Source organism: Spinacia oleracea, chromosome 6, assembly GCF_020520425.1.
Source record: "Spinacia oleracea cultivar Varoflay chromosome 6, BTI_SOV_V1, whole genome shotgun sequence".
NCBI classification, from domain to species: Eukaryota; Viridiplantae; Streptophyta; class Magnoliopsida; order Caryophyllales; family Amaranthaceae; genus Spinacia; species Spinacia oleracea.
The window spans coordinates 62,078,862-62,092,294 of NC_079492.1; the positions used below are offsets into that span (position 1 = coordinate 62,078,862).

At 34.2% G+C, this 13,433-nt stretch overlaps 2 protein-coding genes and 1 pseudogene across 12 annotated transcripts in view; all 3 read left to right on the plus strand.

Annotated features, from left to right (window-relative positions):
* The window catches only part of LOC110806261 (G-type lectin S-receptor-like serine/threonine-protein kinase At1g11330), a 47,142-nt gene extending 37,202 nt beyond the window's left edge, over positions 1-9,940 (plus strand). For 3 of the 11 annotated variants that reach the window (XM_056833801.1, XM_056833804.1, XM_056833802.1), the window contains 7 exons: positions 4,730-6,557; positions 6,756-6,866; positions 6,953-7,131; positions 7,229-7,439; positions 7,556-7,793; positions 7,887-8,034; positions 8,184-8,626. In XM_056833801.1, coding sequence (XP_056689779.1) covers positions 5,279-6,557; positions 6,756-6,866; positions 6,953-7,131; positions 7,229-7,439; positions 7,556-7,793; positions 7,887-8,034; positions 8,184-8,492 — 2,475 coding nt within the window. In that variant the 5' untranslated portion in view covers positions 4,730-5,278 and the 3' untranslated portion in view covers positions 8,493-8,626. Of the gene's footprint in view, positions 1-4,729; positions 6,558-6,755; positions 6,867-6,952; positions 7,132-7,228; positions 7,440-7,555; positions 7,794-7,886; positions 8,035-8,183; positions 8,627-8,787; positions 8,926-9,048 lie in introns of those variants that run through there. The other 8 variants (XR_008924684.1, XM_056833803.1, XM_056833808.1 and 5 more) reach the window with 8 other exon arrangements.
* Positions 8,908-13,058, plus strand: LOC110774643 (G-type lectin S-receptor-like serine/threonine-protein kinase At1g11330; annotated as a pseudogene).
* LOC130459109 (G-type lectin S-receptor-like serine/threonine-protein kinase At1g11300) lies at positions 12,128-12,782 on the plus strand. The gene is made up of 2 exons (XM_056832274.1): positions 12,128-12,268; positions 12,414-12,782. Exons 1-2 carry the CDS (start codon positions 12,128-12,130, stop codon positions 12,780-12,782), a joined length of 510 nt encoding a protein of 169 aa, XP_056688252.1.
* Positions 13,059-13,433: the final 375 nt, after the last annotated feature.

Here is a 13,433-nt window from a genome sequence, read left to right on the forward strand (position 1 = left end):
AAATATGAAAAAGAAAAAAACGTTGTTATTCTAAATTATTACTCAAATACATAAACATAAATTTGGGCATTAAATTTTATACACATAACGTTTTAATGATTTTAGAGTTATAAGTTGTATTGTTGAAGTGATGGATAAAACTTTGCATTAGCATATGAGAGGTCGTGAGTTCGAGGATGCATAAGTAAACTTTTTTTATGTGAGGATATATAAATAACAATGTGGACGTATGACATGGTGTGATGACGCCATGTGACTTGCCAAGTCATCGCGACACATGGCGAGATGACATTAATTGCCTTGAAGTTTCAATAATATATTTTATATATATATATATATATATATATATATATATATATATATATATATATATATATATATATATATATATATATATATATATATATATATATATATATATATATATATATATATATATATATATATATATATATATATATATATTATATATTACATAAGGGAACCCATGAGTTCATTTTAGTAATTGTCCTTTTGGTGTCCCCTATAGAATAGTCCATAATACCCTCAATTAATTTACAATTTAATTAATTAATGCCACTACTAATTTCAAAGTTTAAATTACTGCTAGATTAATTAAAGAGGAAAAAGAGAGTATTAAAGTTGAAAATCACTCTCTTATAATTACGTTAACTTGTTTAAAAAATTGGTATGGCTATTATTTAATTAAAAGTAATGGTAACATTAGTATCTGTATTTTATCAAGGAACTCCTGATGTTATTATAGTAAATGACCTTTTAGTGTCCCATACAATAGGATAAAAAACCCACTTTCACCATTAATTAAATAATTGAATTATAAAAATACAATCCATTAAAAATAATACAATCAACTACAATAGTTTAACTAAAATTTATTAGAATAATCATTTGACATCAATTTGATTGGAAAGTGGCACAAATCAAGCAAAAATCAATACTAAATCAAACTCATAGTGCCTCAAACTTGGTTGCACATAAGGTAATTGCTGCAAAATAAGCACGAATTAAAGCATACTCCCTCTATTCCATAATGTTCTTCATGTTTACTATTTATATGATTAGCGCGTCTCCTGTGAGACCAGTCACACCATCAACTTGATGGTGTGACGAGCGCGAAACCAATAGCGTACCTCCACTAAAACTATATAAAAAAAGTAACAGATCTAAACTATAGAAGTAACATACATAAACTAAAGAAGTACCTCCTCTAAAATTATATATATAAAAAAAGTAACATGTCTAAACTATAGAATTAACATACCTAAACTAAAAATGTACCTCCCCTAAAACTATTCCGTATAAAAAAAAAGTAACATGTCTAAACTATAGAAGTAACATACCTAAACTAAAAAAGTACCTCATCTAAAATTATAAAAAAAAAGTAATATGTCTAAACTATAGAAGTAATACATAAAATAAAAAGGTACCTCCCCTAAAACTACTCCGTATAAAAAAAGTAACATCTCTAAACTATAGAAGTAACATACCTAAACTAAAAAAAATACCTCCTCTAAAATTATTATATAAAAAAAAATGTATAAACTATAGAAGTAACATACCTAAACTAAAAAAAGTATTTCCTCTAAAATTATATAAAAAAAAAGTAACATGTCTAAACTATAGAAGTTACATATCTAAACTAAGAAGGTATCTCCCCCTAAAACTACTCCGTATAAAAAAAAGTAACAAGTATAAACTATAGAAGTAACATACCTAAACTAAAAAGAGTACCTCCTCTAAAATTATAAAAAAAAAGTAACACGTCTAAACTATAGAAGTAACATACCTAAATTCGCAAGTGTGAACTGGTCTCACCATCAGTTGATGGTGAGGACAGTCTCATATAAGAATTTGGGTTATATGGTCAAAGTTTAAAAACTTTGACCGTAATTAATAGTATGATCAGCAGTATAAATGTTAACTCGTGGGATATCATTGGATTCGTTTCAATATAAATTTTCTAAATATCAATTTTTTATATTTTTTACTAATACGAAATTAAAATTATTAACGGTCAAAGTAATGCATTGGAGACCGCGCATAATGGAAAAGTGAAGAACATTATGGAACGGATGGAGTAATTGCAAATTAGAAACTAAAAAAAACCTATAGTGGCCCAAATTAAATCAATCATGATTTTCAATTCAAAAACAAATTAGTTAGACAAATTCAATTATCTTTATGATTATTGCAATCATAATTTATGACTAAGCTAACTATGGGTATAACATTAATTAACTCATAATTCATCAAATCACCTCTCAAGAAGTTAGCCAAAAGTAATTAACATTTGTCTACTATATAAAGTACCTGACTAGCTAACCTCCCTCCTCATCCTAACCACTCAAACCACAATCTATATTTCTCTCTTCGTTTATTTGATCTCTTATGCATATCCATGTTATACATTTACTTTATAGAGTATTGTGTATTATTGTTTATTGTAATTGAGTGGCTACTAATTATACAAATATAATATTAGTTATCTTACAATTATGCATCATACATTTGGTGGATATCAATCTATTTTTTTATTTTTTAAGTTTTCAACCTATGCCTTTTATTAATATAGACCTTTTAAATCATTTTCTTAAATTTTTGATTAGTTATTTGTAACGATGTCTTGAAATGGGTATTAAGAAATTGGTTAAAATATTTTCAAAACAATAAAAAAAAAGAGGTAGTCATTTTACGATAATAAATATTAATTTCTTAATGTTGGCTTTCATGCATTCTAAAAAATCATGTACGCATCGAGTGCATAAAATTCTAGTATATATATATATATATAGAGAGAGAGAGAGAGAGAGAGAGAGAGAGAGAGATATGATGTGTTATAAAAAAAAGTTTTATATTTTGCAAAATACATCTGCAAAATACATCGATATAAATCACATAAGATTTCACATTATCATGTTTTTTTCCTTATAAACTTCGTTTATACTTTCTTATTACCCTTTTCATTAAAAAAAGTACAAATCATAATTTTTTTCCTCTTTAGTTTCTTAGGAGCGTATGGTTTACAAGTGAAATGGAAATAACATCAAGAAAATTAAAGAAGGGGAAAATGAAAAGGAAAACACACTCTTTGCATTAATAAATTATTTTTTGGGATAATATTTTGACATCATCACGTCCTTAACTTGCTCTCTCTTTCTCTCTCAACACTGGAAACCTATCATCTCTTAGCTCCCATTATTTTTTCTTCTCTCTTAGCTTTGGTAACCTCCTCTTCTTCTTCTTTTAGCATCGTCATCTCACACCTTTCAATATGAAAAATGTTGAAATTAACCATTTACAACCAAACTCCACGATTTTGAATGGATTTTTAGTGACAGTTTTGGGTGGGTGATTTTGTGGTGGATGTGGGTTTATAAGGTGGTTTTAAGGGGGTAGTTTCTTGGGTCATGGGTGGGGCAACTTTTGTCAGTGGTGGGGAGGTGAGAGATATAGAGGATGGTTGGGAATTTCGTCGGTGGTAAGAACTAGGAATAATTTCGTTGGTGGCTACGTTGGGTAGAGTTTCTTGGTAGTTAGTTGCATGTGACAGGTGGTTTGGGATTGAAGGTTCTAAAGTTGGGTGGATTTGGTGGCCGACGTGGTTAGGTCGAGCGGCAGTGGACGGTTAAGGTGTTGGTCACTGATGGTCAATGTGGTCATGAAGTAGAGGGAAAAAGGGCAAAATGAAGTCTTCTTAGGGTAAGAGAGGAAAAATGGAGTAAATCTAAACTAACTTATTTATCAATCAAAATATTATGGAAATTCATATTTTTAACATTCAATTGACACGTACTCAAGAAAATATGATGACACGTACTCAAGATAATATGATGACACGTAGTATCAAGAAAATCGACTAGCACACCAATGTAGTCATACAATACCAATAAATGTATTTCAAGCTAGCTATGTTAAAACAAAATTGAAAAAAAAAAAACACCAAGTTACATCTAAATGATATTGGAAAGTTTGGTAATATTAATTCAACATTTGACCGATTTTTCTTATTAATCTCACCTACGACGTATTTTTAATAATCCTACCTTTACTACCCAACGACTTTTGTTTGGCTTAAATGATCGGTAACCGGTGAAAAAGTCAACCGGATGGTTATGAATTGATGATGATTGGATATATCGAGGGAGAAGAGAGATAGGAATACTGCCACGTAGAGAAATATTACCGCCTATAATAGGTTAATGACATGTTAGACCCGTCGTTAGATAGTAAATGTGGGATTATTGAAAATCAAAAGGTCTTGCGCGCACAAGGTGTACAATAAATTTATTGAATACTAAGATAACTTTTACTCATTTTTTTTGTAACTTTAACCTAATTTGATTAACTTTTATATTAGGAAAAAAAAAAGTTGATAGATAAATATTTTAAAGGGTTAAATGATTAATTTTATAAATTATTAGTGATTTTGAAGAAATAAGTTTCTTTAAAATGATAAAAAAAAAATCACTTAAAAATAGATAACTTTTACGTATATAAGCTTAACTTTTAAGCATTTTGAATTAACTTTTATTTCGATGTACAATATTTATTGTACAACCTTTGTAAATAAGAACTTATGATTGAAAATATGTTATAAATGCCCTTAATAAAAGAAAATCGGCCAAATGCCTTTATCAATGTTTTAATTATTATCATCTGCCAACCATTTTACTAGATTTCTAATTATGTTCTTTTAATGTCTGTGCAGCAGTACTGCATCTCCAACCTACAACCCGGACATTCATTTCATATCCCAGCAATTCGAAGCTCCTGAATCAGGTAAAAATCTCAAAAACGTAATTCCGTTTGTTTCAGAAGATACTATCCCCTTCCTTCTAAATCATTTCCAACAATTTTATGATGGGTAATTTTATGCTGGGCAAATCAAATCACAAAATTCCCAAGAAAATTGCAGAGATTTAAACAATTTACCAAGAAAAGCAACAACAATAGACTCCATCACGTCGGCATTTCGCTTATTGGGTCTTTCAGTCTTTGATGCACACCAACTGTTTGTTATTTTGTCTAACTGAATTATTATTGTTTAATAATGGAATGTCAAACTTTGAAAAAACACTCACCAATGTTGCGTGGCAAACTTTGTATCTTTTTCAATGTCAAAAGTCAGAGCCGTCAAGCTGCAAGATCTGAGCCCAACAGCCGATGGATTTTATAATGGGAAGACCAAAGTTTAGGGTGATGTTTCAAACATTACAAGTTCTGTCCTTTCAAAGTTCAAAGTTCATTGCTCATTCTAATGGTTTATGTTCACACCCTTTTGCTCTTTCTTTCCTGGGTTTGGGTCTTTGATCAATTTGGTTTAGCTCGAGGCGATATTACCACTGCTCGATTTCTTAGAGACCCCGAAACATTAGAATCTAGAGAAGCTAATTTCAAGTTTGGATTTTTCAGCCCTGTTAACTCAACGAATCGCTACGTTGGAATCTGGTATAATAAGGAAGGTGCTGATCAATTGGAAGTGGTTTGGGTAGCCAACAGGGATAACCCACTTAATGATTCTTCTGGGGTGATCAGAATATCAGGAAATGGAAATCTGCAACTCTTGGATGGACAAAACAATAGCATTTGGTCAACAAACGTGACTGCTAATAATGAGGTTAATTCTAATTTTGCTCAAATTTTAGATACTGGAAACCTTGTTTTACTGTCAAATGCCAGTGAGAATACCATGTGGCAGAGTTTTGACCATCCTACAAATTCGTTCTTACTTCGTATGGTACTCACATCTGATGGGAATGCAAGCACAAAGCCAATGCTTACATCGTGGAAGAATGCTTCAAATCCATCAAATGGACTATTTACTGCTGGTATTTATCACCGCAGACTTTCTGAATTTTTTATATGGGATGGGGATCGCCCCTATTGGCGATCAGGACCTTGGGATGGTCGTCTGTTTATGGGGGTACGAGCTATGTACTATTCTGCACAGGATGTTGGATTTCGTCTTGAAAATGAGAATGACGGCACATTTAGCCTATCCTTTTCTTCCGCAAGCCAGAGTGTTACTGAACACTATGTATTGACTTATGACGGTATGCTGACACAAAGAGAATGGGAAGATGATAGAGGGGATTGGAACGTTGCATGGCAGTCGTTGCAATTTGAATGTGATGTTTACGGAAAGTGTGGAGAATTTGGGAGTTGTAATTCAAATAATTCACCAATTTGTAGTTGCTTGAGGGGATTTGAACCGAGGAATAACCAGGAATGGAGTGCGGGGAATTGGAGTGATGGGTGTATTCGGAGAACACCGTTGTTGCAGTGTGGGACTGTAGGAGGGAGAGAAGATGGATTTTTGAGGTTAAGGAATGTGAAAGTGCCAGATAACGCTGCGAGGCTGGAGTCAGATGATGAAGGGGATTGCCAGAGACAATGCCTAGGAAATTGTTCCTGTTCAGCTTATACTTATAATTTTGGTTTTGGGTGTATGATCTGGAGTGAAAACTTGATTGATATACAGGAATTCGCCTCTGCTGGTGTTGATCTTTTCACTCGGGTGGCTCATTCAGAACTAGGTGATTATCTTAAAAGGCCTACTTCTCCCTTTCTGAATTCTTTCTTGCTTCTAGCTGATGTTTTAGTTTGCTACTAGTGATATATGGATTGATTCATTAAAAAACTCGTTTTGTTTACTCTGTCCTTGAGATAAGTGGATTATCAACCACTCAATGAGTTTGTACGATTGATCTTGTGTGCTAATGTGTTTTGTTTAGCAGGTGAAACCAATAAATGGAAAGTAACTGTTGCAGTCACAGTGATTTTGGGTACAGCTGTGTTAGTTGTCTTTCTGTACAGTTTATGGAGGTGGTTGCATCGAAGACATGGTAACATCTTTCGTCATTTCTTCAATTGTTTGTGTATTTTTCAAAATTTTGTCCATAGCAGCATTGACATATGGTTATTTCTTTAGCAGGCAAGATAACTCTAAACAAAGAATCAAATTGGCATAATAACATGGTTGGTGCTAGGTTAAGTGATGCTGAATTCCAGGATTTACCATTAATGAAATTTGAAAGTTTGGTACTTGCAACGGACAACTTTTCGGAAAGTAAAAAGCTTGGACAAGGTGGTTTTGGTCCTGTATACAAGGTAAGTTAATGGCTTTTCCACAAGTTGAATTACGGAGTAGATGATAAATATATACGGCGAGCATATATATATTTTGAAATGGAGTGACCTTTTGTAGGGAACATTCGAAGATGGACAAGAGGTAGCTGTAAAAAGACTTTCAAGAGCATCAGGACAAGGTCAACAAGAATTTATGAATGAAGTGGTTGTTATCTCTAAACTTCAAAATAGAAATCTTGTGAGACTATTAGGCTGCTGTGTAGAAGGAGAAGAGAAATTGTTGGTCTATGAATACATGCCAAATAAGAGCTTGGATGCACTCCTCTTCGGTTTGGACCATAACTTATGATTTATCAGAATTTTGTGATAAATATCAAATAATTTAATCTGTGATTTGCAGAACTTGTGCATTCTGGTGGTGATTCTTTTGTGTAATTTTACTCAGATCCTTCTAATCGGGAACATTTGGACTGGAAGAAGCGCTTTAATATCATCAAGGCGATAAGCAGAGGGCTGCTTTATCTTCATAGGGATTCTAGATTGAGAATTATCCATAGAGATCTTAAAGCAAGCAACATTTTGTTGGACAATGATCTCAATCCAAAGATATCAGACTTTGGCATGGCAAGAATTTTTGAAAGCAACCAAGACCAAGGTGACACCAAAAGGATTGTTGGAACCTAGTGAGTTGCTGCTCGTACATATACTACCAGTAAATACTAAATTTTACCTGAATAAATGCTCAAAATCCTAATATGTTAATGCTTGAAATGCAGTGGTTATATGTCTCCGGAGTATGCAATGGAAGGTCGGTTTTCAGAAAAGTCAGATGTGTATAGCTTTGGGGTGCTGCTACTTGAGATTGTTAGTGGAAGAAGGAACAGCAGCTTCAAAGATGAGGAGTCTATGAGCCTCTTAGGTCATGTAAGATATCCTGTTATCCATATATTTGTCTTTAAATTCGTAAACTGTAGAGCAGACATATTGACTGATATATCTTACAACATGATTCACTCTTCTTTGTTTACCTCTGCAAAAGATTGCGGTTTAACTTTTTTTCTCTATGGTTTTAGGCATGGAAATTGTGGAATGAAGGCGATATTTTGTCATTGATTGATCCGGCGGTTTCAGCATTAGACTTTCAAGCAGAGATATTGAGGTGCATACAAGTAGGACTATTATCTGTACAAGAATTTCCTGAAGATAGACCAAGCATTACCACGGTTGTTTCCATGATAGAGAGTGAAATTACAGATCTTCCTCGTCCAACACAACCTGGGTTTACACAAAGGAGAATTGCTTCTTGGAATGGAACACAACAAAATGGCCGTGATTGTTATTCTGTTAACGGTGTTTCAATAAGTTCTTTAGGTGGTCGATGACAACAGTTTTGAGCAAGAGTTGCATCCTGTTGTATATATTCTGATCGCATTTCCTGAATGTGATCAACTGTAAGTAACTATGACCAACTATTTTTTTCTATGAAAATATTGTTAATGACATTTTGATATTTGCAGATCTTGTTTATTGTTAAGTTTTCAATTTTATCTTGCTTTATTTAAGTATAGGAGTATTCTTTTCCCCAAAAAATAAGTATCTGGAAGTTCTTTCATTTTAAGTACACTAAATCGCGGCTTTTGGTCTACTACATAGTCTGTTGTATTATCAATTTATCAGGTATAATGCAATAGTAGTAGTAGCAGTAGCCAGTAGCACAGTACAACCCAGAATCAATGGGACTTTTGTTGTTATCTCCAACTAACAAACTGGATGTTCAGTCTTTTAAATCTTAAAATTATGGAGCTTCTGAATCAGGTAAAATTCAAGTCAATAGTAACTTTTATTTATTTATTCATTTATTTTTGCTTTTTTGAAGTTACTAGTTTCATGCCTTTAAATCATTGATGAATTTATTACTGCTTGCCACAACTGGGGCAGATTTTGTACTGGGAAAATCGCAAGCGATGTACGGAGGATTCAAATCGGTAAAATAGGTACATACTTCTCATCTAAGGTGAGCGTTTCATTTGTATATTTCTTGTATGCACACCAACTGTTTGATAATTTTCCTCATTGAGAAAGTGTACACCGCTAGTGTTAGGGCCTAGGAGATTTTATGCCATACATTGTCAGTCAACGATAGAAATCACAATGATGCGTTGAAGAAAAGTAGAGAATATAAACTATGCCCTGCAGAATGTCAATGTCAGATCTGACAAGTTGCTCCAATGCATTTTGTGTCGGATTTAAGATTTTAAGTTTGTTAGGGCATTAACCCGGGAGGCCGAATTATGTATTAGTGAGAACAGAACAGACGAATAGATCAAAGGAGAACTCTAGAACAATGTGCCTAGGTGGAGGCGTTGAACATGCAATGTGGAAGGGACTTTGCCTAAAACTCTGGAAGTCAAGAAGTCAATTTATTTATTTATTCTTCTAAATTGCAAAGTTGATGAATTTCTTTTGGTTTGGTCACAGACTCACATGCACTACCAGATACTATGCTAGATTCAGAGATTCACCCTTGAATAACATGGACTTTTGTTAAGGGAAGACTTAAGCAAAATAATACTTAAGCAGAGCTTCTTGTTTTTCAATTTACTCAAAGTGCATTACTCCTACTGGACATCATGTCTTATTTTCACATCCTTGTTCTCTATGTTTCCTGCTTTTTGATCATTCAGTTCGTTTCAGCTCGAGTAGATATTACAACCACTGAATATCTTAGACTCAGAAGCATTAGAGTCTAGTAATGCCTTTTTTAAGTTTGGTTTTTTCAGCCCCATTAACTCAACAAATCGCTACGTTGGAATCTGGTATAATAACGAAGTTGCTGATAAATTGGAAGTGGTATGGGTAGCCAACAGGGAAAACCCATTGAATGATTCTTCTGGAGTGCTCAAAAATCTAGGGATGGAAACCTTCAACTCTTTGATGGACGAAACAGGAGCATTTGGTCATCAAACGTGTCAGTTAAGAATGTGGTAAATAGTTCTGTTGCTCAACTGCTAGATACTGGAAAGCTTGTTTTACTTTCCAATGCCAGTGGGAGTATCATGTGGCAGAGTTTTGACCACCCTACAGACTCATTGTTGCCACATATGGAAGTAACCATTACAGAGAATACAACCGTATTGCCACTGCTTGCATCTTGGAAGAATGCATCAGATCCAGCAATTGCACGTTTTACTGCGGGTATAGTTCAGCGCAGCCTCTTAGAAATTTTCATCTGGGATGGTGATCTCCCTTATTGGCGATCGGGACCTTGGGAGGGCAATATGTTTATGGGAATACGTGGCATGTACTATTCTGCACAATTTGTTGGATTTCATCTTGAAAATGATAATGGCAAAACACATAGCTTATCATTTTCTCCTCCGAACAAAAGAGTTACGGAACACTATGTATTGACATATGACGGTGTGCTGTTGGAGAAGGTTGGGAAGATGACAAAGGGGAGTGGAAAATCTTTTGGAAATCCCTTGAATCAGAATGTGATATTTATGGAAAGTGTGGGGAATTTGGGAGTTGCAACTCAAAAAATTTACCAATTTGTAGTTGCTTGAGGGGCTTTGAACCAAGGAATAATCAAGAATGGGGTGCAGGGAATTGGAGTAGCGGTTGTGTTCGGAGAACATCTTTGCAGTGTGGGGTTGTAGGAGGGGGAGGAAGATGGGTTTTTGAAATTAAGAAATGTTAAAGTGCCTGACAATGTTCAGTGGTTGGTTAATTTGGTTTCGCTTGATGAAGAGCATTGCAGGACACAGTGCCTGGGAAATTGCTCATGTTCAGCTTATGCTTATTATTTAGGTTTTTGGTGTATGATCTGGACTGGAAGCTTAATTGACATACAGGATTTTCTCCAGTAGGTGTTGATCTTTTGATTCGATTGGCTCACTCAGAACCAGGTGATCATTTCCCCCCCCTACTCTGATAAATTTCCTCTTGTGCTTTCTTCTAGGTGTTGCATACATTGATTGGAATATTGGATAAATCAATTGATTAGGATAAATCAAATTTATTTAGTTTTTATGGTGGGATAAGTAAATTATTGCTAATTGAATTTGTATGATTGATCATACATGGGTGCCAATTTCCTTCTTTGAAGTTGGTGACACTAGCAAATGGAAAGTAACAATCGCAGTCATAGCGATTATGGGTACAACTGCATTAGCGAATTTCCCTCTACTATCTATGGAGTTTGATGGGTCGACGATATGGTGACATCTTCTATCCTTTCACCAACTAATTTATAATCTGCAAAATTTTATCTAGTACCATTTATATACATGGCTATTGCTTTAGCAGGGAAGACGGCTGTAAACAAGGAATCAAATCGACATAATAACATGGTTGGTGTTAGGTTAAGTACTGCTGACTTCCAAGATTTACCATTGTTGAAATTTGAAGATTTGGTAGTTAGCAACAAACAGCTTCTCCGAAAGCAACAAGCTCGGCCGGGGTGGATTTGGTTCAGTGTACAAGGTAACTAGTTGTTTTTACTAAGAAAAATTAGAGTAAATATATCTTCATATGCAGAGTGAACAATGGTCTGAAAATGGGATGGCCTTTTATAGGGAACATTTCATGATGGACAAGAGATAGCAGTAAAAAGACTCTCAAGAGTTTCCGTACAAGGCGCACAAGAATTTATGAACGAAGTGGTTGTGATCTCAAAACTTCAATACATAAATCTTGTCAGATTGCTGGGCTGCTGTGTTGAAGGAGAAGAGAAACTGTTGGTTTATGAATACATGCCGAATAAGGGATAAGTAGAGGTGTCATACCTTCACAGAGATTCTAGATTGAGGATTATTCATAGAGATCTTAAAGCCATCAACATTTTGTTGGATTTGTGTGATAATATAAAATAAAAGATTTTGGCATGGCAAGAATTTTTGAAAGCAACCAAGACCAAGGTGACACCAAAAGGATTGTTGGCACCTAGTGAGTTGCTGCTCATACATATAACTAATTCTTTATGTCCTAATTGTTTTGCTTAAAATGCAGTGGCTATATGTCTCCAGAGTATGCAATGGAAGGTCGGTTTTCAGAAAAGTCAGATGTGTATAGCTTTGGGGTGCTGCTACTTGAGATTGTTTGTGGAAGAAGGAATAGCAGCTTCAAAGATGAGGAATCTTTGAGCCTCTTAGCTCATGTAAGATATACTAAGTTTTACATGTTCATTGTTAAATTCGTTAAGTGTAGAGGAGACATAATGGCTAATTGACTAGTAGATGTTATAATATGATTCATATATATAGCCATATAGGTAATAGGTAATAGGTATGATCTAATTTAAGTCTTCTTTGTTTCCCTCTGAAAAATATTGTGTTTTAACTCCATCATCTCTATGGCTTTTGGCATGGATATTGTGGAACGAGGACGACATTTTGTCATTGATTGATCCAGCGATTTCAGCATCAGACTTTCAAGCAGAGATATTGAGGTGCATACAAGTAGGACTATTGTCTGTTCAAGAATTTCCTGAAGATAGACCAAGCATTACCACAATTGTTTCCATGATAGAGAGTGAAGTTACAGATCTTCCTCGCCCAACACAACCTGGTTTTACACAAAGGAGAATTGGTTTGGTGAATGGAGCGCAACAAAATGGTCTTGATTGTTACTCTGTTAATGGGTTTTCAATTTCTTCCTTAGGTGGTCGATGACAAAAGATTTGGACAAGAGCTACATCCTGGTCGCATTGGATGACTGTGATCAACTGTAAGTAACCATTTAACCAATTTTTTTGTATGAAAATATTGTCAAAGAGCATTTGATGTTTGTAGATTTTTTTTTTGGGTGAACAAAGGTAGCATCCGTCAATTAAAGTAAAAAATTGTAAAAAACAATCCAACCTTTGCCCGATCTTTTAAAAACATTATCAGTTTTGGTTAATTCAGGAATAATCCAAGTTTTGAAGGGTATTTTCCCAAAACAGTATTTGACTTGTTGATTGATAACCCACCTTTTCTTTCTTTCCTTCTCCCCTTCTATGCCAACCTCTTTCCTGAAGGAATTATGTCCTTAGACATTTTCGGCAATTACTAAATATAAATAGGAATTAATTATGAAGATAATAAGTTAATTATTTTAGTAATCATATTTGCTTGCTAGAGAATAAAAGTGATTAGTAGGACAATATTGATTGGACCTACAACTAAAATATATTAATCCTATAAGGTCACACATATAAGCACTAATTAGAATGGGCCCAAAAGGCCCGATGGCAATCGGTCTATTAAGGGAAAGAATGTTGGGCTTTGGTTTTGTGTTAACCTAAAACTCTCACATTATAATAGTTATAATGTCAGGGATTT

What these genes read in the sequence shown, in the direction of transcription:
- LOC130459109 (XM_056832274.1), top strand. Translation starts at nt 12,128, where the DNA reads ATGTCTCCAGAGTATGCAATGGAAGGTCGGTTTTCAGAAAAGTCAGAT. An exon ending in CTTTGAGCCTCTTAGCTCAT is followed by an intron (nt 12,269 to 12,413) that starts GTAAGATATACT and finishes ATCTAATTTAAG; the next exon opens with TCTTCTTTGTTTCCCTCTGA.